This window comes from Lutra lutra, chromosome 4 (genome assembly GCF_902655055.1).
Source record: "Lutra lutra chromosome 4, mLutLut1.2, whole genome shotgun sequence".
NCBI classification, from domain to species: domain Eukaryota; kingdom Metazoa; phylum Chordata; class Mammalia; order Carnivora; family Mustelidae; genus Lutra; species Lutra lutra.
Genome location: NC_062281.1, coordinates 122024148 through 122051179, shown reverse-complemented (window position 1 = coordinate 122051179; position 27032 = coordinate 122024148). Strand labels below are relative to the sequence as shown.

General features: G+C 38.6%; 1 protein-coding gene across 1 annotated transcript; it reads right to left on the bottom strand.

The window, feature by feature from the left end:
* LOC125097366 (guanylate-binding protein 4-like) lies at window positions 1-24987 on the bottom strand. Its single transcript, XM_047724918.1, has 13 exons — window positions 24623-24987; window positions 18747-18942; window positions 15238-15365; window positions 13147-13256; window positions 12738-12934; window positions 10443-10688; window positions 9274-9554; window positions 7860-8072; window positions 6684-6786; window positions 6172-6365; window positions 5165-5303; window positions 4607-4803; window positions 1-66 (listed from the first exon to the last, which is right to left on the bottom strand). The coding sequence occupies exons 2-13, from the start codon at window positions 18934-18936 to the stop codon at window positions 1-3; spliced, it is 2064 nt and encodes a 687-aa protein (XP_047580874.1). The 5' UTR covers window positions 18937-18942; window positions 24623-24987.
* Window positions 24988-27032: the final 2045 nt, after the last annotated feature.

Genomic DNA, 27032 nt, shown 5'->3' with positions numbered 1-27032 from the left:
CTAGAGGAGAACACAGGCAGCCATCTCTTTGACCTCGGCCGCAGCAACTTCTTGCAAGACATGGCTCTAAAGGCAAGGGAAACAAAAGCAAAAATGAACTACTGGGACTTCATCAAGCTAAAAAGCTTTTTTCCAGCAAAGGAAACAGTCAACAAAACTAAAAGCCAACCTACAGAATGGGAGAAGATATTTGCAAATGACATAATAGATAAATGGCTGGTATCCAAGCTTTATAAAGAACTTACCAAACTCAACACCCAAAAAAACAAACAACCCAGTCAAGAAATGGGCAGAAGACATGAACAGACACTTCTCCAAAGAAGACATACAAATGGCCCTCAGTATTGTAATACACATTTCAAAGTTACTAAGAGAGTAATCTTAAGTTTTCATCACAAGGAAAAGAATTATAAATTTGCATGGTGATGCATGGTAACTAGACTTGTGGTGATCATTTCCCAGTGTATACAAAAGTTGAGTCATTATATTGTAAACCCAAAACTAATATAATGTCATATGTCAACTATACCTCTGGGAAGAAAAAAAAAAAAGGAAAGAAATTAGAAACTGGAATACTGAAAGGTCATAATTAAAACAAGATTAGGATGCATTATCTTATGGTTTCCAGTTCCCTGTTGTAATCAGCACTTCTATTGCCTTGAGTATGTTATTTCAAGGAGTATAAACGCTTCCATCCTGTCATTAATTGTTCCCTTCTATTTCTTTTATTTTTTCTTTCTATTCCCATTCTATTTCTATTATTATTTTAGTTTTAATTTTAGTAATTTCATCTTCATTTCTAAATACATAAAAATATATACTCTATAAAATGGAAGAGGCATGGAAGAGGATATATGATGTAAAGTTGGCCATCTCTCAAGCCTCATGTCAGCTACCCAGGTCCATCCTCGGTGTGACCATAGTTATTAGTTCATTCCGTATTCTTTGTGAGACAGATAAAATAGATGTATCTACTCATTATATATAAATTTACTTGTAGCAACTACGTATATTGTCTGCATCTTTGTTTTTTCACTTTATGCTAAATCTGGAGATTTTCTCATATTAGTACAAATAGAGTTTTCCCTTCCATTGAAGTGACTCTAGAATATTCTTTTGTACAAATGCCCCATGATTTCTATTACCAGTACCCGACAGAGAGGTATTTTTTTCTGATTTTTTTTGCCATACACAAGTGCTACAACATATACATATAGTATGTATGACATTTGGCACATGGACAATTATAAGTTAAATTCCTAAATTTGAACTTGCTGGATCAAAGGTATGTGCATTTAATACTTTGATATAGAATTGTTTCAATTTCCACCTACTAGAAATATGGGAGATTTTCTATTTCTACAAATCCTTGGCAACCTAGGACCAAAGGTGTTTTTCTTTGCTAATCTTAAAGATGAAACAGGAGCCTCATAACTTTATTTTGCACATCTCTTATTATTGGCAAAGTTGAATATATTTCATTTCTTCTAACATATTTGTCCATTTTGGGGACATGGCTGTTTCTTTCCTCACTACTTTAAAGAAGCTGTGAGAAAAAGAAAATGGCTTAAAGAAATTATATCATTTTTTTCTGATATATATTAAAATGTATTCCTCATTTTGCCATTTGTATTTTTACTTTGCTCATGTTTTTCTTTTTTACGTTTTGTTTTATTTAAATCAAATTAGCCAATATATATGCTTATGGTTTTCTATGAAGAACATTTTTTTCTTAGATAGGTGATAGTCAAATTTATCAGTATTTTCTTTTATCTCAGTCTGACTTATTTCACTTAGCATAATACTGTCTAGGTCCATCCAGGTTGTTTCAAATGGCGCTATTTCATCCTTTTTAATGGCTGTGTAATATGCCATTGTATATGTATACCACAACTTCCTTACCATTCATCAATGGACGCTTAGATTGCTTCCATATCTTTACTATTGTAAATAACGCTGCAAGAAACATAGTGGGGCATATATCTTTTTGAATTAGTGTTTTTGTTTTCTTTGGGTAAATACTCTGAAGTAGAATTATTGCATTATATGGTGTTTCTATTCTTAATTTTTTAAGGAACCTCCATATTGTTTCCATAATGGTTGTAGCAATTTACATTCCCACCAACAGTGTATGAGAGTTCTTTTTTCTCTATATCCTTGCCAACGCTTGTTATTTCTTGTCTTTTTGATTCTAGTCATTCTGACAGGTATGAGGTAATATCTCAAGGAGGTTTTGATTTTATTTCACTCCTAAGTAAAATCTAAAAAAACAGATGAATAAACAAACAAAAAGCAGAACCAGATCTGTAAAATACAGAAAACAAACTGACAGTTACCAGAGTGAAGGGGGTGGGGATTGGACAAAATGGGTGAAGAGTGGGAGATACAAGCTTCCAGTTATGGAATGAATAAGTCAAGGGAATTAAAGGCACAGCATAGGGAATATAGTCCATGATATTTTAATAGCAATGTATGGTGACAGATGCTTGCTAGTCTTGTGGTAAGTATAGCACAATGTATAGACTTGAGAATCATGGATGCCTGGGTGGCTCAGTTGGTTAAGCAACTGACTTCAGATCAGGTCATGATCCTAGAGTCCTGGGATTGAGCCCCGCATCAGACTCTCTGCTCAGCAGGGAGTCTGCTTCTCCCTCTGATTCTCCCCTTCTTGTGCTCTCTTGCTCTCAAATAAATAAATAAAATCTTCAAAAAAAAAAAAAACCCTTGAGAAATCATGATATTATATAACCGAAACTAATGTAACATTGTGCGTCAACTACACTCAAAGAGAAAAAGCAAAATATATTTTATTCCCATTATGTCATACTTAGAAAAGTTCTACCTATTTCAATATTATTTTTTTAACTGCCCCCTATTATTTAATTTTATGGTATACTTTTTCATGTTTATATCTTTGAACCATCAGAAATTTACTTGCAAATGAGACCTCAACTTTTTTTTTTAGTTGGCTACCTATAGTTCAAACACCATTTGCTGAATATTCCATGTTCCTTCACAAAAGAATACACCTAAATTATCATCTGTTCAATTTTCTCATGACTTTGCACTGATTTTTCAAGTCTGTTTTGTGGTTGTTACAATATTCAGATGTTAGTACCACAGTGCTAATTGTTGGGGTGTTTTGACATGTGGCTAAAGCTAGTTCCCTTTCATTTGTCTCTTTTTCAGGATTGCACTGGATATATTTGTTTGTGGCTTTCCATAAAAACTTTAGAATTAATTTTTCTACTTTCTGAAAAATTATGTTTGATGTGTGTTTGGATCAAATTAAATGCACATATTAAGTTAAATAATATTGACATTTTAATTTCTGTCAATGTTCGTATCTTATATAGCACTTAAAAATTTTCTTCATATAAACTTTACATATTTCATGATAAGTTTATTCTGCAGTATCATATCATTTTGATGTTACTGCAAATTTGGTCTTTTTTTCCACTGCATCTTTTAACCTGCTTCTCACTTGTTCGAATTAATTTAATCAATAGTAAGTTTGTCTTGTCTGTGTAAGGCCTTCCTATATTTAGGTAATCACTTTTTAAACTTTTGTTAAGTGAAACTAACATGATACATATATCTCAAAAATGAGTCACAGCATAACAAAAGAAGCCTCATTTTATAATTTCCTAACAGGAATTCTGAGTCAATTTTGTTTGTAACCTGAGAATTTTAAATCCTTTAATAAGCATTTTATCTTAGACTTATAAGAGGGAGAGTTCACTTTTGAAAATTCCTAGTTATCAAGTTGGGTTTTGTATTTAACACTGGTAGCTAAGCTAAGCATATCCATCCACTTCTTTATTGTTTTAGTGCTCTTTTATGGAATTTTTCAGTATTTCCATGTTCTGACCCTTATGGTAAGACTATCTGTGGCTTATAACTTCCTATGATTTGCTCAGGATCATCTTGCTGAGGGTGGGGAGATGTTGGGGCGAGGTCAAGACTGAGAACTATCACAGACATGTGTTCCAGTTCTAATGATGCCCTTTGGGAGAGAATGTAGGTTTGATTCTAACTAATTCTCAGTTCTACTTCAGGCAGCATGGCTGCCATCTACAAAAATGGGAATTGCTAACAATGTGTAGAAAACAGGCTATCAGGTTGCATGTTGAAATAAGGAATACCGTTTCCTTATAGTTTACAGAGTAATTCACACAGATCTGGAAACAAATGCATCAAGTTATAGGGCTTTCTGGATTTTGTATTTCCCATCAAGCATAATCTGATACACAAAACCCAGAGGATCGATTTTAGATATATCTGATGGTTGTACTAGTAACCTAAGGATTATAGGACTAATGTCCTACTCACTCCAGGCATTATGAAAGCATACTATAGTCACTACAAACAGCAGTCTAGCAATCTGGGGGTGCCATTTGTTCACCTCAAAGACTAACACTATAGAAAGGGTTAGAGTCTTGTGGATTTAAGGACCTCAGCAGGATCCAGATGAATCTGAGGCATTAAGTGAATCATATGTCTTTATGATTCCCCATGGGGTCATGGCTTTTATTAGTTTTGGTCCTTCTCCTGAGAAAGCACAGCATTGTCCCTTGGGCACTGCCCAGGCTCTGTGCAGATTTACCGTTAGCTTGTGCTTCAATGTTTTTTCCTGTTCCCCCTGAAAGTTTTCACTTTCTCTTTCCAACTTCTCTCTCAGTTGGGCTAAGTTTTCCTTGAAGCTTCTCTCTTGAATCTCCAGTTTTTGCTGTTGCTCCTTGTATTTCTGTCTTAGTAGCTCCAGTTTCTTCCCAGCTGCCTCCTCCTTAGCCTGCTTAGAACCTTAGAGAGAAGAAAGCAACAATCAGGTCTGATGATTTTATTTTGCAGTATTTTGTTTAGCTGCAACTGCAAATCTGGATTTTTTTTACACTTCTCTTTTACAATCTTGTTTAACTATTTCCTTAATTTGATCAAAATTAAGTCTGACTTTTGTATGTCACACCTTAGTAATCATTGATAATCACAGTTTATCTTTAAACTTATGTTAAAGAAACTAATATGACACATGCTTCCAAAGTAAGTCAGAGCATCGCAGAAACCCCTCAAGGAATTCTGGGCCTATGTAATTTTGAGCCCATAATCTTCATCCCCACACCAGGTAACTCACTAGGATCTGGCATTTCTTCACCTAATACTTTACCAATCAAATCAAAGACCCATAGATCCAATGAATATTTATTTTCATTACCCACTGCAATCTCTTTTTTTAGTAGCTGTATCTCTGTATGCAAGTCCTCAGATTTCTGTAGGAATCCTTCATTAAGAAGTTCTTCTTGGATCTATAAAAGAGAAGGAGTCCACTTTTGAAAATCCTCTATTACCAAAAGTAAGGGTTTTGAGTTCAACAGTTTCAGCTCTGAAGCACTGTGTCTACTGTTCTATCACCTGAGAGAGCTTTTCGATGGGTCTGTCCTGGAGAGTGGGAGTATCCATGGTTTACACCTTCCCAGGAGTCCCTCAACACCACCTCACTACGAGGGGAGTGGGGTCAGGCTAGGTCAGACCTGAGAACTACCCTCTTAAGAGGAGTTCCAGCAATGAGGATGCCCTTCCGAGTGATGTAGGATTAATTCTAATTATTTTTCAGTCCCACTGAGGCAGCATGAACACACACATCTAACAGATAATGGAAACTGCTGCCCCCCTCTAGATTGCTGCTTATCAAGTGCCAGGTTGAGCTGAAGAATTAACTTTCCTCTGTGCTTTGTAGGATAACTCACACATATCTGGAAACAAATGTAATACATTTTAGAGCTTTTGGAATCCTGTATTTCAAGTCTAATCTGATACTTTTAAGACAAGATGGAGTTCTTACAGGTCTGTTTGATGGTTCAATCAAGAATCCTAAGGACTAGTGGACTGAGGCCCTATTTAACTGGGGCCCAATGAGATCACCCTAACAATCACCACAAAGAGCAGCCCAGCAGTCTCAGGGATGTTAATTGCACATGACAAATTCTCACGCTACATAAGGCACTGGAGTTTGTGGGTTTAAGGGCCTCAGCAGGGTCCAGACAGATCTGAGGTTTCAATGAATCATGTCTTTATGGTTCTCCTTGGGATCATAATTTTTATTAGTTTTGGCCCTTCTCCTGAGGAACCATAGCATTGTCCATTGGGCACTGCCCAGGCTCTGTGCAGACATACCTTCAGCTTGTGATTCAACATTTTTTCCTGCTCCATCTGAAGGCTTTCTCTTTCTCTCTCCAACTTATCTCTCAGTTGCTCTATATTTTCCTTGAAGCTTCTCTCTTGAGCCTCCAGTTTTTGCTGTTGCTCCTTGTATTTCTGACTTAGAAGCTCCACTTCCTTCTCAGCTGCCTCCTTCAAAGCTGACTCAGCTGTTCCACAAATGTTTTAGAGAGAGAAGAAAACAAAAGTCAGATCTGATTCTCACCTCCTCAGTAGAGATACCAAACTGACTCTGAAAAGGTAGCTGAGAAACCTCTGAACTATGTGGGTTACCAAGAGCACATTTTAGAATGTGATCGATATGACCCTCCTTGGCTGACAGATTTAAAAAGCCGGCTCCTATTGTTATACTTAGAAGTGCTGTTTCACAGAAAGAGAGGAAGCTCTTTGTTTCAGGAAGGTTTTGCTCTCATCTATGTCTGAAGTTAGTGCAGAAACCAGCTATGAGCTCAACCCTGCACCTGTACCTGCTAGGGCCCTCTCCTGATAGGTGAGGACAACATCTCCCTGAAGGATGGAGTTCTCTACTGCCACCTGGTTCTGTAAGAAGTGCTGGAGAACTTCATTTGCCTGAAGAAACAAGGAGAGACATGTCATGTAACAAAGATCTTGTCTTTTCAGGGAAATTATCATTCTATGAAGTCATAAATCTGGCCTTGTAAGTTTTGTATTTGCTTAGATATCCTTTACTAACTTTCCTTCCATGGGTCCAATATAAATTCTGACTTCTTTTGGGATACCTGAAACCTTCTATTGTGGCCTCCTTCCTAGCACTCCATCTTTCTCTCCAGGGAGGCCTTCCACTATCTACCCCAGGTACAGCCAACCAGACTTCTGTGCATGTATAAACAGGGACCCCTGTTTTCTCAAACATTTGCTCAATCTCTTTTCTGACAGAAAGGATGCTTATCTACCCTTTCTTAACTAGGATAACATTTATGGATACTTGCATCTTATATCTCCTACTCCTCTTACAGGGTGTTTTGCCAAGCCACATTTCCAGTTTTGAAGATAGCCAATTACTCTGAGCTGCCCTACCAGCTCTCCCACTTGCTGGTAGTACGACTTTGGGCAACTTGTTTACTTCTTTGTACAACACATTTCTTGACTGCATAACTATAGTATCTAAATTATAATAATATTCTGAGCATTAAATTGGCAGTCCAACGAAAGTACCTATCTATGGGTTACTTACTATATGCATGGTATATGTTAGCCTTATTAAAATCATTGTTATTGTCATCATAATCATTACCATTATTTTCACTATCTGTTCATGAATGTATGATAATCATACAATTACCCAATTATTTGTCTTCAAATAAAGAAGACATCTTGGAGCAAAGACTGTTATCTTTACTCTTTGTATCCTCTATACTAAGCAAAGAAATGATCACATTGTTTGATAAAGAAAAATTGTTCTCTTTAATCCAGAATTCCCAATTCTATACCATTTCTTGGGAAGAAATATTTCTAATCTCTTCAACAACATATAACTAATTGTGGATAAAACTAAAAGGGTGGCGATATGGCCATGCTCTGCTTTCTCCCTTAAATTGGTGCTATGATCTTACATTTTCAGAAAAAGCAATACCCTTTGACTCTAGGATTTTGACAACCACCCTTCTCTCTTTACTCCTCACCTTAACCCCTTTCCTGTGCACTTGGTTATAGTCCCATTCAACCTTTTCCTTTTCTTCTAAGTAAAGATGATATCCTCCAGGAACACAGAAAGTTCCTCTTGAAATGCTTTTCATCAAGGACTCTGAAAGTTGCTCAAGCTGTGCCTGGCAATACTGGACAGATGCATCTTCATTCTGCAGCAAGAAATCTTCCTTTATTTCCTCTATGGTCTCCTGCCGGGGAAATTATGGAGAAATCAATTAGAAAGGAGCTGTTAGGAGGGAAAGTCCAATGTCATCCTCTTAGGAAAAGCATCATGATCACCTATGAGTAGACTGGAACATGGAATGGACCAGGAGTCAAGAGTCTTTTAGTCCTAGTTCATTCTTTCTTTCTCTCTCTCTTTCTTTTAAAAATTTATTTGAGAGACAGAGAGAGAAAGAACATGCATGCAAGTTGGAGAAGGGGCAGAGGGAGAAGGAGAGAGAAAGAATCTCTAGCAGCCTCCCCGCTGAACACAGAGCCCTGTGGGGAGCTCAGTTCCTCAAACCTGAAATCACTACCTAAGCCAAAATCAAGAGTCAGACACTCAACCAACTGAGGTACCCCAGCATCCCCAGAGACTTTTAGTCCTAGTTCTGATTGATTCTCTTTGTTACTTGTCAAAAGCCCATTAACTCTCTTGGATTCAGGCTTATCATCTATAAAATGATGGGGTTGTAAGATATAAATTCCAATTTTACTTCTGCTGTAGTATGATTAACAGTGACCCAACCATCAACAATGAAAAAGAGAAAGTTGAATTGTGCCTTGAAGTAGAGTTTCCTCAGAGGAGATTGAGAGAGCACAAGGAGGGGGAGTGGCAGAGGGAGAAGCAAGCTCCCTGCTCAGCAGGGAGCCTGACCTGGGGCTTGATCCCAGGACCCTGGGATTATGACCTGAGCCAAAGACAGATGATTAACCAATTGAGCCACCCAGGCACCCCTCATGGCAATTTTTAATGCAGCAGAAAATTAATAAAATGTCTATGTTATAGTAAAAGGCTATGTTATAGTTATACTATGTTATAGTAAAAGGCTATAGTAATCTATAGCCTGTATAGCTCTGTCTCACAACAATCCAGGCTCCTTTGTTTTTTTAAAGATTTTATTTATTTATTTGACAGAAATCACAAGTAGGAAGAGAGACAGGCAGAGAGAGGGGGGAAGCAGGCTCCCCACTGAGTAGAGAGCCCGATGTGGGGCTCGATCTCTGGACCCTGAGATCATGACCCGAGCTGAAGGTAGAGGCTTAACCTACTGAGCCACCCAGGTACCCCAATCCAGGCTCCTTTAACCAGGATGAAGAGATGAACTATTTGATAAAAAATATATAGGCTCTAAGCATGATTTCCGAAGGAGAGAAATCAGGAGTGCTAAATGCTAAGATAATTACCATGAGTTTTTTCTGGAACTCCCGCTTGTCGTCTTTGAAGGAGTACTCCATGAACACTGCAATGGCTTCCCTCTCACAGTGTGCATGTACATCCAACAGCTCCTGAAGCGTGTCTGTGGGGAGCCTCACTCGCTGGGCCATCTGCTCTCTGTAGTGGTCAGCTGCCTTCTGCACGGCCACTGAGTTCTCACGCTGAGCCAGAGTTGTCACCACGTTCTCCAAGCAAGGAACTGCTCCTTTCTTGATGGCATCCACATAGGCTTTCAACAGAGTCCCCAGCCCTATATAAGCCAGGGAATTTGAGCATGAATAACAAGGTCTCAATCAGTAGCTTATAGTTTTTATGAAGCATCATTCTAAGATCACAAAAAGCCCCACCTTATTTACAAGGAAATGTTATTTTTCTCCTTTTGGGAATCTATTCCTTTCTAACAGGATTATTGTTTTCCTGTTTTTTCTTTTATTGTTCTCCATTTTGTCACAGCACAATTTAAATTACCAACTATACAATATGCACCTGTGTACTGGAAAAATGGTTTCCCATTCATGAGAATGTAAAGGAATAGATTACATAGGTGAAGTAACAGACACAAACAAGACCAGCTGCATAATGTGTGTGCCTCGGTACAAAACAAAAATGTGAACTCCTAGTTGAACATGATTGAGAATTCAAAACAGGGATAGAGAATCTTAAAGTAAGTATGGGTCCATCTCCACACAGGATACCATAGGACTGTGTAAGTTACATGCCCACGGAGCCTGCCCTACACATAAGATGACACATAATTCTGTTTCTCAGTGGTCTTGCAGGAACTCATAGCTTGCTATTTATGACCTGACTCATGTAAATTTACAAAATAACCTGCTATCTCCTTCAAGACAAGAATTTACCCCATAGGATTTCTCAATATACAGATATCCTCTTTTTAACACCATCTTGTCTTCTTAGGATTGGTGGCTTATGTTCCTGAGGTATATCAGGTCTCAGCAGACCCTCACACAGGGAGACTTTAATGAGTAAACACACATGGATTTCTTTTCAGGCCATGAACATCTGCTTCTCCATAGTTACACACAGATGTAAACAAAATTACTGACAAATCCAGGCTCTCAGCAAAGCTCCACCACACACTGACACAGAGACATGCTTTGGGACAAAGGTGACTCACGGCTCCCAGTGACAGTGATTCCCTCTCTTAGGGTCTTGGTCTTTGTATGATTGAAAATATAGGTACAGAATTTCTTTGATTGATCCTGGAAAGCACTGTCTAGCTTGTCTTCTGGCACCTTCTCAAGATGGAATAAGAGATTTCTGTCACTTGTAGGCCGGTCAAAGACGAAGCACTTCCGTTTTGGAAAGAACTGCCTGATACACTCTCTGGGCATGTTGGAATTCTGGATTTTGGGATTTGTGCCTGCAAAAGTGGAAAAAAAACTGATCACTGAAAGGTCGCCTTTAGGTAAGGGAGTCAGAACTTTCATTTCCAGGCACCTTTGCATTATGGCAGTTCCTGTGCCTGTGAATCTCCTTTATTCTAATCACGAGCTTTGTAAATCGAAATTGTGCCAATTTACCAAAGTCAAGGAAAATTCCTTTCTGAACAGAGCTAAGAGTCAGGGAAGTACTTCAGGAGAGGAATGGGAGGCATTCAGCACAAGTGAATAAACTTATGCTGGTTTCCCTAGCATTTTTATGGGGTCCCATGGATTACGTATCTAATGTTTATTGAATGACTAAGAAAAAAAGTTAGAGGGCCATAAATACAGAGAACAAACTGGTGGTTGCAGAAAGGATGGTGGTGGGGGATGAGTAAAATGGGTGAAGGGGAGTGGGAGGTACAGCCTTCCAGTTAAGGAATGAAGTCAGAGGAAGAAAGGTATAGAATGGAATATAGTCAATGATATTGTTACAGTGTTGTTTGGTGACGGATGATAGCTACACTTGTGGTAAGCACAGCATAATGTACAGAGTTGTCAAATCACTATTTTCTACACCTGTAACTAATGCAACACTATGTGTCAACTATAATTTAAAAAGAGGTCAGAAGTACTTTTCCATGTCAAAAATGAAATATGGGCCTTAACGTGATGCCAGAACAAAAGGGTAACACTTTGCTGGGGAAAATGTCAGGAAGAAAATAGATGATATCCTGGTCAATAAAGAAAAATTTTTATAAGCATAAGCCAAAAATATGTCACACCACAAATATGTTTAGAGATTCCTTTAACTGAAATCTCTAAAGTATATTTTAATCTAAATGTAATTTGAGACCTCATCATTTCCCTATATTAGATCGATTCAGACTTCACAGGAGTTTACAGAGCAATTCTGTAGCACATATCAGTTGTTCAATGAATAAATAAAAATGGATGTTCCCTATCCCTATAGATGTTTTCTATTATCCACTTTGCTAAATACATGTGACACATTTATAATATAAAAATAGAATATTGTGTAAGGCTACAAAGTGAAAAGGATGATGTTATAAGGAAGGTAACATGAAGGTCTGACAGCTTTACAGGAAAGATGTGTCAACATTTTTTCTGGACCTTTTAGATTGCAAATATCCTTTCTGTGGAGAATATAACTCTACAGGTGCTAGTAATATACAATTATTAAATATTATAACTTTATTTATTACTTTAAAATCTCTAGCAATTGGAGCTAAGCTCACTAAAGAAATTCAGGCCCAAATATTAGATCAGATAACCTATTAATCAGATAAATTAGATCAGATAATCTATTAATCAGCTAACCCTATTAAAATATACTATTCTACCATTTTGATTACTATATTATTATTACTATTGAAATACATTTTAAAAATAAGTAATTGATTTCAATGTGATTTTGTTTAGCAATTTCCAATCTGATGAACTATTTTTTCTTTTTCCAATTAAAAAAAAGGAAGAACACTTAACAAGCCACAAAAGTATGTGGGCCTCAAGAAGTTATAGCAATGGGGCACCTGGGTGTCTCAATGGTTAAGCCGCTGCCTTCGGCTCAGGTCATGATCTCAGGGTCCTGGGATCGAGTCCCGCAGCAGGGACTCAGCAGGGAGCCTTCTTCCCTCTCTCTCTCTTCCCTCTCTCTCTCTCTTGCCTGCCTCTCTGCCTACTTGTGATCTCTGTCAAATAAATAAATAAAATCTTTTTAAAAAATGACACTTATAACCATGGGAAAAAAAAAGAAGTTATAGCACTGATTGAAATCTGGAAATATTTTTTCATGGTATTAATTAGCATTAAATTATCTGATCTAATATTGGGTCCCGAATTTTTTTAATGAGCTTAAGCTCCAATTGCTAAAGACTTTAAAGTAATAATAACCCACAAAGCCCAATCACCATTAGCACTGGCTTCAGTCCAAATTCAAATAAACATTTATGTCAAATGCTGAATGACAGGGCTCAGTTGATCCCATCATTAAAAAACCTGCCACCATTTAAGCCATACTCTGAGACCTGGAAGCAGCTTCAAGGCATCCTCCAGGTACTCATCTTCAGTTATGAAGAGTCCATTTATCTTCATTTCCAGTGTGAAATCTCGTAGAGCCCAAATAAAATCTGGAAAGAAACTCACAAAGTTGGCAGAGTCGTCTACCCCACTGAACTTTGAGGATGACTTCGCCCTGATTAGCTGTGATAGTTCAGTCACATAGCTAGGAACTTAGCTAAGGAACAAGTACTTTACATCACAATTTCCAGATCTCAGATAGAAATAAACGTTATAAGCACTAATTTTTATTCTGGGTCCCTCTCACTCCCTTCTGCAACCATGACAATTAAGTCACAGAAAAGATGACAGTCTCAGTTGAGAATGGCAATTCCTATAAACTCAATGAAACTTGGTGGTGGGTCCCTGGAAGGATACTGTAGCTGCTCCAGGGCCTGGTGGTTGATGGTGCCCATGCTGTTGTAGATCAAGGTGCTGCTCAGAAGCACCGTCAGGGCAAAGATCCATGAGTCATTCTTGGGGTCCACCTAGAAAGCACATTAGACAAGGGACTTAGAAGGCTGCTATTTATTCACCCATTCACTTATTCATTCATTCAGTTTTTCATTTATTATTTTGTTACTATATATTCCTGAAATCCTAAGACAAAGAACACAAGTTTTGAAAACAATAATAAATTCAACCTCATTTTTAGTGTTAACATAGTACCCTCTCAGGGCCTCAGTGTCTTAGCTATTAAAAGAAGTAAATGACATTGTCAATATGGGTAAAATGTCTAATGCAGTCCCTAGAATACAGCAGACATACAATAATGTGAGCAATTATTCCTCTATCAAATTTTTCTTCATATTATCTGTATTTGCAACACAAATGTTATTCAGAAAAATTCTACAACTACTCTTTAGGCACCTACAAAACGTCAGACACTGCATTTGGCTGTATGGATGCAAAAGTTACTGTACTTAAGATGACTTAAGAAGGGGCAGATAAAGGCAACCAAGCTTATAATCTCTCACATGGAAAAAAGAATCGTGCAACTTCAGAGCAAGAAGTGACTATGGGGTCACTATGGGGTCTTGGATATGGAGGGCAAAATTGGAACCAACATTCAGGGAAAGACCTGAAATTCTTTGAAGACCAGGAAAATAGAGTCAGATATCTCAAAGCATTCCACAATTTTAGTGTTAGCCACTGGTTCTGCTGCCATCAGCAGTTTACAACACAGTGTATCCTGTTGCCTTGTACAAATGCAGTATCTAGATTCTATGCTTATCAGATTTGATCTGGAAGACTAGAAAACTTTTTCATATTTTTGGGAAAAAAACTATTTCCTCAAGTCCTTATTGTCCCTGAAAGTATCCAACGTAGATTGCTTTTTTTTTTTTTTTTAAAGCAGGATTTGGGCCAAATAACAATCGTTTTCAACATCAAGAGAATCATTTTGCTTTTATACTGAATTTACTGTTAAGAGCTTTAAAGCTGAGCACAGAATCTCTGAATACTTTCTCCCCACATTTATGGAAGCCAGATATTTACCAATGCTACTTTGAATATAGGCTCAGAGTAATGTAAAATAAGGAGAAACAATTTGTTTCACTTAATAGTATAAAGAGAAAATATGTAAGATTATATCAGGTAAGATAATTTCAGTCGGTCAAGGTCATTCTCTTATATAAGTCAGAGAAGAAGTAATCTCTAAAAGCAGAGACTTGAACTAAAACCCTTCATGAATGCTCCTGGCATAGCTAAACTTCGTCTGAAGAGGATTTAAATAAATTACTTTACTGAAACCCTATTTCATATCTCCTACTTCTTTTACTTCTTTTTTTTTATTTTAAAGATTTTATTTATTTATTTGACGGAGATCACAACTAGGCAGAGAGGCAGGCGGGGGGTGGGGTGGGGGAGGGAAGCAGATTTCCTGCTGAGCAGAGAGCCAGATGTGGGGCTTGATCCCAAGACCCTAGGATCATGACCTGAGCCGAAGGCAGAGGCTTAACCCACTGAGCCACCCAGGTGCCCCACATCCCCTACTTCTAAATCCATCACATTCATATACTTGAACTGCTAGGTTCCACTGACTTCATGGGTTACAGTTTAGATATTATTTCTTCCAGGAAGCTTTCTCGAAGCCATATGATTGGATTAGTTGCCTACATCTACGCATGGTTCCCCGTACTGATCACACTGTGTACATGTTGTCTCTTGCAGTTAAGCTCTAGGCATTTGCCCTATTTGCTGCAGTATCTGTAGTACTTAGTACAGAACACGGGAATTCAGCTGTTTGGTTAAGTATTTACTAAACTGTATGTTTATCCAACTGTTAAGAGTAAGAAGATGTTGCTATTATATACCCCAATACTTGAGGTGACCAGAAAAGTAAGTTCATGGAGAAATATATTCTCATTTTCATACTTGGGTTTAGAGTTTTTAAGAATAGGTAATAGAGCTTGAATTAATGTAGCAAATGAAAAGTAGAGTCAAGATTCCCCCATGACTTTGCCTTACCTTTTCTATATTACCTAGACCTTCAGTGTCCAGAAGGACCAGGGTGTGGTTCAGCTTGGAGGGGTGGGGTACACACCACATCCAAATACCTTTGGTTTTAGACCTCACTGTGGAACCCAGAAGGAAGCCTGCAAGAGAAGAGAAGAAAGCAATATGGATGTATGGGGATGCTTAGAGTTTAGTGGACTGAAGTTCAGCACCTACTGCTGCTGAGCCAGAGAGGAGGTAAGATATTTGGAAAACCAGGGCTGCATGGTCTACATAGAAATAAATGACTAATGACTAATGGGGCCAGAGGCAGGTTCTCCTAAAAATCAGTAAGAACTAAACAAGACAATCCAATTACAATTTTTTAAAAAGACTTCAACAGGCATTTAACAAAATAGGAAGTACAAAGGGCAAATAATATGTGAAAGGATACTCAACCTTACTTATAGTGAGGCCCATGACATAGAACCAAGTAGTCATCATAACAGTAAAAGTCAAAAATTTTTCTTTGGATGTGAGAATTCTTAATTGCTGTTAATAAACATGTAACTTAAACAGAGAGTTGAAAAAGACACTGATTTTATCTGGAAGTCCTAAAGAAACAAATACTCTGTGACGTAGAAATTCCACTTTAGGATATATTATATGAGAAGTTTGTGTACCTATACATCAGGATAAAATTACAAGAATATCTAAGACAATTTTGTTCATAAAAGATAAAAGTTACGGGGCACCTGGGTGGCTCAGTGGGTTAAAGCCTCTGCCTTCAGCTCAGGTTATGATCCCAGGGTCCTGGGATAGAGCCCCACATTGGGCTCTCTGCTTAGCAGGGAGCCTGCTTCCTCCTCTCTCTCTCTCTATCTGCCTCTCTGCCTAATTGTGATCTCTGTCTGTCAAATAAATAAATAAAATCTTTTAAAAAAAAGATAAAAGTTACTATAATGCCTTGAAATAAATTATAGGTACATACAAAAAATGGATGAATCTTAAAAACTTCTTGTTGAGCAAAAGAAGACCTCAAAAAATACATAAAATTTAACTCCATTTAAGAAAACTTCCAAACTCATTCTACCAGGTAATCAGCATTACCTTGATTCCAAAACCAGACAAAGACCCCCCTAAAAAGGAAAATTACAGGCCAATATCCCTGATGAACATGGATGTAAAAATTTTCAACATGACACTAGCAAATTGAATTCAAGAGTACATTAAAAGAATTATTCACCATGACCAAACGGGATTTATTCCTGGGCTTCAGGACTGGTTCAGTATTCACAAATCAACTGATGTGATATACCACATTAATAAAACAAAGGATAAGAACCATATGATCCTGTTAATAGATGCAAAAAAAAAAAGCATTCGACAAAATACAGTATCCTTTCTTGATAAAAACCCTCAGTAAAGTATATAAAGATGAGACATACTTCAATATTGTAAAGGCCATATATGAATGACCCACAGCTAATATCCCTTGATAGGGAAAAAATGAGAGCCTTTCCCATTCAGTCAGGAATAAGACAAGGATGTGCACTCTTACCATTATTATTTAACATAGTATTGGAAGTCTTAGCCACTCAGCAACTAAACAACACAAAGAAATAAAAGGCATCTGTATGGGCTAGGAAGAAGTCAAACTTTCATTCCTTGCCATTTTCAAGGATATGGATGAAGCTAAGAATGTATTATGCTAAGTAAAATAAATCAGTCAAAGAAAGACAAATGCCATATAATTTCACTCACATGTGTAATTTAAAGAAACAAAACAGGTGAACATATGAGAGGGAGAAAAAAAAAAAGAGAGAGGAAAACAAACCATAAGAGACTCTTAAAGAAACCGTAAGAGACTCTTAAAGATGGGCTAGATAGGTGATGGGTATTGAAATGGATATTAAAGAGGGCACTTCTCGTGATGAGCAGTGGATGTTGTATGTGAGTGATGAATCACTGACTTCTACTCCAGAAACCAATATAGCACTGTGTGTTAACTAGAATTTAAATAAAAAATTGAAAAGAAAAAAAATTTTTTAAATGGGACCTTGTTTTATTTCCAGGAAAGCCACAATACAGGTTTGAGGCTACACAGCCGGTAGCAGAATCAACACTGGACCTTAATGGAGGTGCACACAGAGCCAGGGTCTGGCTACTGTCCACAGCACTGACTCGCCTGAGGGAGGATACTGGACACTGAGGTTAGGATTGCTATCTCTGCAGTCCCTGATGGCTGCATGACACTACTGTGACATTGCTCAGACCACCTGTGCCCAATGCATGGGCACTGTCCCAGTGTGTCCATCACATGTCTTGAGTCAGAGTTGCAGGTGGTCATATGACTGTTGAAGCTTCATGTCATGTCCAACTGCAAGACTGGTAAAGTAGGTTCTTCCCTCTATGGATGGAGGTAGTCTCTGCCCCCATCAAGATTCTTTAGGTGTGGAATTCTTTTATGTGGGAAGAGAGGTACAAGTTCTAGGAGTAAATGCTGGGGACCAGGAATGGAAAAGAATGACAAATTTTCACATTTGGAGCTGTGATCTGAGACTAGAACTTGATTAAATTCCATTTATATCAATTTTAAAAGCAGTCCAAAATAAAGTATGTTTTAGAAATGCAAACATAGACTATAAAACCATTTTTAAAAAGCAAAGGAATAAGTATCATGAAAATCAAAACACTGGTGAGCACTAGTGAGAGTGTGAGAGGGTATGGTTTGGGCCTTTGGGTGTTGACAATGATTTCTTTTTCTTTTTTTAAAATTTTTATTGTAAGTAGGGCTTAAAATAAAAGCCTACTCAGGCTCAAGCCAACATAGGGCTTGAACTCATGATCCTGAGCTGAAGACCTGAGTGGAGATCAAGAGTTGGATATTTAACCAACTGAGCCACCCAGATGCCCCACCAATGATTTCTTGACTCAAGCCATGATTACACAGGTGTTCACTTTATTCATTTTATTGTACACCGTGTTTTAGGCACTCTTCTGTATGTGTTAAAGTTCACATATTTGAAAAGGCTAAAAAAAGAGAGAGAAGGGGTTATAACTTATGAAAATTTTGCCTTGACATGGAGCAGAAAAATAAAATGGTAGCTCTATTGACATATGGGATAAAAAAGATTTTCCCCTTTTTCTCTTCCTTTCCTCTTCTAACAAAAGTGGTAAATATTAAAGTAATTTGAAGCTTCTTGAAATGACATTACAGGTTTGGCAGAAGTGATACAGGAGAAAGAAAGGAAGTAGTAGTAGAAGCTGAGTTTCTAAGAAGAGTGGATGGGATCCAGAGGAATTAGTTGGGGGAGGGAGTCTTGGATCTCTAATAGGGTGTGGAAAATGGCTGTTCATTATTGGAGAAAAGAGGTTTTATGAACAAATGGGGTTGAGGTTGTTCATTAGATGGTCAATATTACAAGTTTTCTTTATTGGGCAGAGTCAGCCTCTTCCTTTAGATGACATCAGAGGAGCATGACCAATCTGCAGTATCGTTGGTTCCAAGCAAATGACTCCGGTCCCAGGACAACACTCACCATGGTTCTGTCCTACTAGGCGGTTCAACAGGTAGGATTTTCCTGTCCGATATTGCCCTACAATGCCTACCACCATCACAGGCTGAGAAATCTTGTCAAGAATCTGTAACGCTTTTCGATTCACATTCAACTGCTCTCCGTGGTTTTCCACTAGACAAATGGGTTCTGTCATGGTGGGTCCAGATGCCATGGTAACCTGAAATGCAGAAGAGCCTCTCAGTAGAATGTAAGATCCCAAAGTCATCTTTAATGGTTATTCAAGGAATGTGCATATCTACTTCCTAACTTTTGTATGTTTTTAAGGGAGAAGTATACAGCCTGCCACCAGTAGATCACAGATTTCTTCTAACATGCCCATAATCCCTAGCGGTATCTATGATGGCACATATGTATCGTTTGTCTCCAGTGATTCAGTTCTCTAAAAATAATGTTCTTGCTCAGGAATCCCTCTGCATAAAAAGCCTTGGTAAAAATTTTTTTAAGGTGGGGTACCTCGGTGACTCAGTCAGTTAAAGCAGCTGTCTTTGGCTCAGGTCATGATCTCAGTGTTCTGAGATCAAGCCCTGCATTGGCAGAGAGCCTGCTTCTCCTTTTCTCTCTGCCTGCCACTCTGCCTACTTGTGCTCTCTATCTCTCTGTCAAATAAATAGATAAAATCTTTTAAAAATTTTTTAAAGGAAAAAAGAGATATATGTATATATCTTTTTTTTTTCCTTAAAAATATCCCTGGAAGTTAAAGAATTTTATCTTTTCTTACTGGATGAAGTAATGATAATACAGATATTTAAGTTAAAGGATTGGTAGAGGCTTTATGGTCAGTTAGTGGCAAAAGCAAGAGTTGAATAGCAATCTCACTGCACTAACTACTCCAAAATCTAACCTATCAGAATTAATTTCCTCAAACACGCTTTTAACAAATAGGTAAGTTTCTTGATGGGGAAACTGCAGGGTTCTCTATTGACTCATTAGGTATGAAGTCATTATAATACATAGTGTGATCTAAACAGATGCTGTTATTCCTGCACAGTCATCAAGCCACCAATCTATTTCCAGACCAACCCCTCTATTTACAGGGTGTGTGTCTCACTGGAGACTTCAGTTCATCTTACATTTTGTAAAAGGTATAACTCTTTTTTTAAAAAAGATTTTATTTATTTATTTGGCAGAGAGAGATTACAAGTAGGCAGAGAGGCAGGCAGAGGGAGAAGGGGAAGCAGGCTCCCTGCTGAGCAGAGAGCCCAATGTGGGGCTGGATCCCAGGACCCTGAGATCATGAACTGAGCCGAAGGCAGAGGCTTAACCCACTGAGCCACCCAGGTGCCCCACAAAAGGCATAACTTTGATATCCAGTCTAACTTATTACCTAATTCATTACCTAATCACTATCTAATTCATTATATAATTGATGAGCCTGATGCCATGTTCAATGCTGGGGATATAAAAATGAGTAAGATAGAGTTCCAACCTTCAAAGTGCCTTAGAATCTATATTAGCTAGGCTTTGGTTCCTCTACGAATAACAGAAAAGCCTAGATAGCCGATGCTTAAAAAGCTGAAAGTGTACTACCCTTTGTCACAAGTTTACAAAGATAAAGATTATAATTCACAAAGTCATCAGGGACAAAGTTTCCTTTTATTTCTTGCTTAGCCATCTTTTAACAATGCCACTTCATGGTACAAGTTGACTTATCATCACATGTCCCTTCTAACCAGCAGAAGAAGATAAGAGGAAGGAGGCTAGGTCACCTTCCTTTAAGGATATCTCGTGGATAACTGATCATGATGACCACACATCCCTTCAGCTCAGAGTTCAGTTACTACAATTATACTTCAAGAGCTTATGGTATATTGGAGAAGACAGGCAATAGTCACGATTGCAGCATAAGTAGAGAAATACCATGATAGACATATGCATGGCATAGTGTCAAGTAAAAGAAAGGTGCTCTAATATAGCTTGAAAGAAGAAATCAAAAGATACAATTTGGTAACTATGACAACAGGAGAGAGTTAAACACAAGAAGAGACAGCATGTGTGATGACTTGGAAGATTAAAATGAGAAAGAGGCATCTAAAGTGACTCCTTGGTTTTTACCTTGGACACCTGGGTAAATGTCAAAAAGAAAAATACAAGTCTGTTTTTCGTGGATGTTGAAATTTTTAGAAATATTTAGTTCTGATATACTCATAGACATTAAATAGAATTGTGTAGACCTGAATGAAAGCATTATAGGCTGGTAAGCATTCAACCCATACTTTGTCATGTTCATTTGAATCTTTTAACACTAAGTTCAGTGAAGGTAAGGCCTCCACAATTCTCAGCACCTACTGGGCACCACATAAACATTTGCTCATTTGAATTGATGTGCAACTAGGAGAAAGATCTATCGGTAAAGTAAGATATGAGAGATTGTAGTATATGCATCAAAACAGCAATGATGTTTTTATATCTCTCACACGGTGAATACATAAAATGAGTTCCAAGAGCCTATGTGTCTCAGAAGGGTAGGTGGTGTGGGTATCAAGAGGGAGGAAGTGACCAGAAAGACTAAATATATGGAGTTTACATAAGAGAAGGACTAAACATATTCTTAGGTTGTGAATAATCATTAATTTAACTTATATACATGTTGTATACCTGCCATGTGCTGGGCATTATTCTAGGTGCTCTATACCCAGCAATGAACAAAATAGATATAAATTCCTGCCTCATGGAGCTCTCATCTGTTAGGAGAAGACCTCTAATAAGCAAAATATATTACGTATATAAATTATATATATATATATAAACATATACATACATATTATATGATACATGTAATGTATGAAATGTTAGATGATGATGAATATTCTAGAGAAAAATTATCAGGGTGTGAAATAAGTAGGCCATAGGGATATGCGGTGTTAGGGTTGAATTCATACATAGGGTAGTCAGTGATGGTCTCCCTGAGAAAGAGACATAATGGAGGTCATCAGTGAGCTCCAAGAAAACAGTGAACTGTTGGGGAAAAGAGCCTGGGTGGATACCTGAGTAACATGAGAGGAGAGTGGCAAAGAATGGAGCTCTCTCTTAAAACAAAATAGAAATACCTTTAGAGTGACAAGAAAGATACGGTTCCAGAATTTATTAAACTGGAAGAAAAGGACATTTCTATGCTTTATAATGTTTTATTTTTGTTTATAGGCTTACAGAGAAGTGAGCCAGTTGTGTGGATGTTTAAGATTCTGCCCAGATCTGACAGAGTCCCATATCTGGGAAAGTTTGAATATTTTCCTCTCAGTGAGTAGAGCATTTCATGAGACATGAATGCATCAGTCATGCAGCTTTGACTCTCCCTTTATTTTTTCTACGACAGTGTTGAGCAGTGGTGTTCCCACTGTTTCCAGCTTTCCATCCAAGGAGGTGTTTCTTTGACAATGACTGAGGCAGTCCTGGAGCCCAAGTGGAAGACACTGTCAGGCTCAAAGGTGCCCCAGAGTTTAGCCTATAAGTCAAAGCTGAGCTCCCTCCACACGACTGAGCATCTGCTTCCTGTGCCATTGTTGTAAGTTTGTACAATACTTAAGCACAATCTTGTATCATACAGGACAGACTATTGCTGACATGTAATAACAACTCTCTTACCTCATTTGAGATACTAAAGAGCATTTGTAATACTAAAGAGCAACTAAGAATAACTTCAGGGTAAAGAAAGCTTTTGCATATACTTCTCAACTTTCTATTTTGTCTCTACATTTTGTGAAATTAGACATTGTCCATTTATTTCCTGTGAGAAACAAAAAATTATTAACTGCATGGGAAATACCCAGGCCTTTCAGCTTATAATACAAAGCTGCCTGAAGGCACTGGTAATAGAGGGGGTGAACTCCAGTAGAAATAAAACTAGAGCAGGAACAAGAGTGACAACTGAAGAAAGGCACCATAATATGCTGTGTTTAGAGCCTGACTGCCTGGGTTCCTACACTGGATCCATTCTTTACTAGCTGTTTGACCACAAAAAGAATACATAGTCTCTTTGTGCCTCTGTGAGTAATCTCATAAGGTGGTAATACTAATAGTAACTACATTATAGGTCACTGGGAGTATTAAATAATTCATGACAGTTATGACAACTTAAAACCATGGCTGGTGCATTGTATGTATCTGAGGAGACAGAAGAGATAGAATTCCAAATGCATGTGAAGGACCATTTTGGACAGAAATAGTGACACTTCTCTCATCCAAGAGTCAATGTAACTGCGAAGGAAACAAGGAAGGATGCAAACAAGGAAAGGGTACATCTCATGAGAAGGAAGAACAGGCAAGAGAGGAACAGCACGAAGGGCTGACATGGAGGTCACTGATGCAGGGGGAGCCCGCAGGAGGAGCACAGAGCCATCTTTGGGTGTCCCAGCACAGCATCTGGAGTCAGGCTATCAGGTTCAACTTAGAAGGTTCAAATCACCTACTGTCTGTGAAACCTTGAAAAAGGGACTGGGTAAGCCTTGATTGATTTTGTTTCTTTCTAAGATTTATGAGCTGGAGGGGGTGGGAGAACGGAAGGGGGTGGAAGGGAGGGAGGGGGAGAGCAGAGGGAAAGGGAGAACCAGACTCCCTGCTCAGCAGGGAGCCTGATGCAGGACTCACCCAGGATCCCAGGATCATTACCAGAGCTTAAGGCAGATGCCCAATCAATTGAGCCACTCAGGTGCCCCAAGCCTTGATTTTCTTATCAATATTAAGGGTAAAATAATAATTCCTTCTTCATCCATAACTGTATAGACTAACAATGAATAAGATGTCAATGAATTACTTCTAATTTTCAACAGCTAATATACTGTTTCTATAATTAGCAACCGAGGCAATGAGTTATTGTGTCAGTACATTCTATCAGGTGTACATTACCAAAAATCTAGGCTAAATAAAAATCCTTTTCTTAAAAAAAAATCAGTTCATTAGGTGCTAGAGAGTTAAAAAATATGGAGTAAAGCAAGAGTTTTGCTGGTGTACTGTAGGACAAATTGCAGATTTCTTTTCTTTGACAATATTTTTAAAACCTTTGGGGAGGAATATATGGATTACAAAGCTTATTATTATTACTTTTTTAGCTGCAAAGCAGGACTGAGATATCCAAGCTAAGATGATTCTAAATCCAAATTATATAAATAGAATGAGATGGTTCTACTAGACGGAGTTAGTCAATGGTTTGCAAAAGTTATGGTCTATAAGAATCATCTCGCATGATGGTTAAAAATGCCCCAAATCCATATTTCAACAAATACTACAAGATACTCTGATGTAGTTTGTGTATGGAACACACATTTATAAACAGTGCAGGATAAACACGCTTAAACCTTAGGATTATTTTTAACAATCGATTAGCGTGAGATTGAGTAACTCCATACACCACTGCTGTCTCTACGGAATATTACATGTTAATAGTACACACACACAAGAAGTCGTCTTCCGGGATGTTAGTGGTCAGTGACACAAGGGCCATCCAGGCAGTTTTCCCGGCGCCCAGCAGGGGGTAGGCAGGACACGCCTCAGGAGGGAGGACACCACCCAGCGCCCCTGGGGGACGAACGGCGGGAGTGGAAGGTGCCTCCATCCTGCCCGAGGAAGGCTTCAGTCCCCTTCCGCAGCCCAGGCGGCAGGCACCGGTGCTTCTCCCGCGCCCGGCTCCCCGTGACGCCTGAGGGGCTGCGGCGCCTCCCGGGACGCGGCGCGACCGGGGTCGCCCCGCGGGCGCCCCGGTCCTCGGGACACGCTGAGCGGCGGGAGCTAAGCTCCCCGCGCCGGCCTCCCGCTGCCTTCCTGCTGCCCTGCGCTTGGGCCTGTGCTGTTCTTGTTTGTTAGCCGAAACGGCCGCGCAAAACCAAGTTTAGGAGCGAACTTACGTGGCGCGGGCGCTGCAGTCAGGGCACAAGTTCTCGGCGCTCTCCCTCTCCCCTCTGGCGCTCCGCCTGCGTCTGGCTTCTCAGGAAGCTGCCTGTTCCCTTTGGAAGCGGGAGAGCTGCCGGATATTACAGCCGTGCCGCCGTGGGTGGGGGATGCGGAGCACCGTAATCGAAAGTACACGCACAGTGTTTGCGGCGCTAACTGCGGGGGATTTCGCCTGTTTCACTGAGGCGGGAGAGGGGCGTGTGGGACGAGGTGCGTGGCAGGTGCGTGCGTTCCTGCGCCTCCGCTGTCCCGGCGCCCAAACTTGGCCGGCGCCGCATGCGCAGTCGGCTCCGTGGCCTTGGTCAGGGAAACTGAGCCCGCGGCGGGAGTGCGGCGGGAGTGTGGCGGCAGCGGGGGCCTGAGGCTGCCTGTCTCCCAGGACGTCTTCCCGTCAGTGCACAGCTTTGTTCTGTTTTGTTCTTTATCTTCTACTTGTTCTTTCCTCTTTTCTTTTTTCTTTTTCCCCCATTCAAAGAATTACTCTCTCTACTACTGTAAGTATTCTTTCATAACGATAAAAATACGTATCTCGTCCCCAAATAATCACCAGTACTTTATTCCAGTTCTTGCAGTTATTTTTTTCTCCGTTTATTCTACGATGGAGGCAGATGGGGGGGGGGGGCATATTGCTTATATAATCTGGGGTTTGCTCTGAATAATAGAAAAATACGAAGTCAACAGTGAATTTTTATTAGAAATAAGCAAAGAAGTCATAACCAACATCACATTTTAAAAAGCTGGCAAATGCTATATTTTCAGAAACTTCTGAGTGGATTAAGAAGACGTTAAGTGTCAGTTCCATCTTCACCACTGTATTTGTGTGAAATAGGCTCTTTGGCAATAACAGTGTAAAAACTAAGTACCTGCCGATGGTTATAGACTCACTTTCTATATGCTATCAAAAATTTTATTAAATTATAAAAAATTAAATTTTATTAAATTATAAAACTATTTATAGCACCAATATGACAAAACTGTTTAAAAATATCAGAAAATAAAATTTCACATTGAAAATTTTAAATCCCCCTTTTCCTTTCATATGTAATGTAATGCTACCATATTCTTTTGAAATCAATTACAGTTTTATGGGCAATTTGTCTTTCAATATGAACTTATATATTGTCTTCTTAATAGTATATAAAAATATACTCCTACTTATACCACTAGTGAAACTGGATGTCCTTTTAAAATTGCCTTTACTTGATATTATTAAAATTGAACAACAGTATTTTTTTTCCTACTGAAACATATAATCCAAACAAAGAACCCATTGCTATTGGGTATTTTTAGAGTAAATCTGAATTCTCTCTTCTGGTGGATCTTTGGAGTAAATATTGTAACATAAAATAAGATGTGTTGGGTGTTAAGTAATGTTACAAATGAACTACTTGGTTGTCTGCAAAAGCAACAATTGTTTATATTCAGAAGGAATTTAGATGGCCTCACAGAGGAGGTAGCATTACTTTTAGATCTTGAAGAATGACTCAGATTTAATTGAGGAAAGACTAGACAAAATGTATTTTAAAACAAAGGAAATAAATTAGCAAATATACAATGAGCAATACTAAGAATCATCCAGGGTCCTGATAGCATTGAGGATGAGGTTGAAAGATAGCTGGGATCTGGGTCAGACCCGGTGAAGTCTTAAGTGTTATCAGACACGCTTTAAAGTTTAGAGTTATCACCTATCCCTCTGAGCAGGAGAGAGACTATAAAGTGGGGATACTGGAGACAGAGATCACTTGGGAGGCTATTGAACAATTTAAAGATGTTAGAGTCCTTCCACTGTAAGTTTGTATGGAAACAATGCTCCACCAGATCATTCAAGGTGCAGGTTTCTTCTCCACCACTAAGGCATGTACTCGTTTGCAAGGTCAAACATTGATGGCTGCTACATCTGTGATGGTACAATAGGAGGGAAAAAAGGGACTGGTGGATTATAAGCTCGAAGTTCTCTGGCCCTGACTTTCGAATGACAAAACTATACTTCTATACTTATTTCATATACAAACATAATCATATGGCCACTGTTAGCTGTAAAAACAGCGAGAAAAATACAATCTCTAGATGAGTCGTCATGAACTCATCTTATACCGTAGAATCTTACAATATTTAGAGCTGAAAGTCTGTTATAGTGCCAGTTTTTTTTTTAAGTTTTAAAATTAAAGTTGACCATTTTGAGAGTTGAACCCATCATTCTTTTTATACCATCTTTGTGTGGTGTAAGTTCTTTAATGGCACACATCCAACTTGCTCCTGCTCTCAATCTTATTCATGATATAATATTTCTTTTCTTTTTTTAAAAATTTATTTATTTATTTGACACAGAGAGACAGAGATCACAAGTAGACAGAAAGGCAGGCA

Excerpts from the sequence above, each read along its gene's own strand:
- LOC125097366 (XM_047724918.1), bottom strand. The coding sequence starts at position 18,936 with ATGGCATCTGGACCCACCATGACAGAACCCATTTGTCTAGTGGAAAAC. Across the intron at positions 9,555-10,442 it reads AATCACTGTCACTGGGAGCC|GGCTGGGGACTCTGTTGAAA; the intron begins GTGAGTCACCTT and ends TGGCTTATATAG. Across the intron at positions 5,304-6,171 it reads TGTTGAATCACAAGCTGAAG|ATCCAAGAAGAACTTCTTAA; the intron begins GTATGTCTGCAC and ends TCTCTTTTATAG.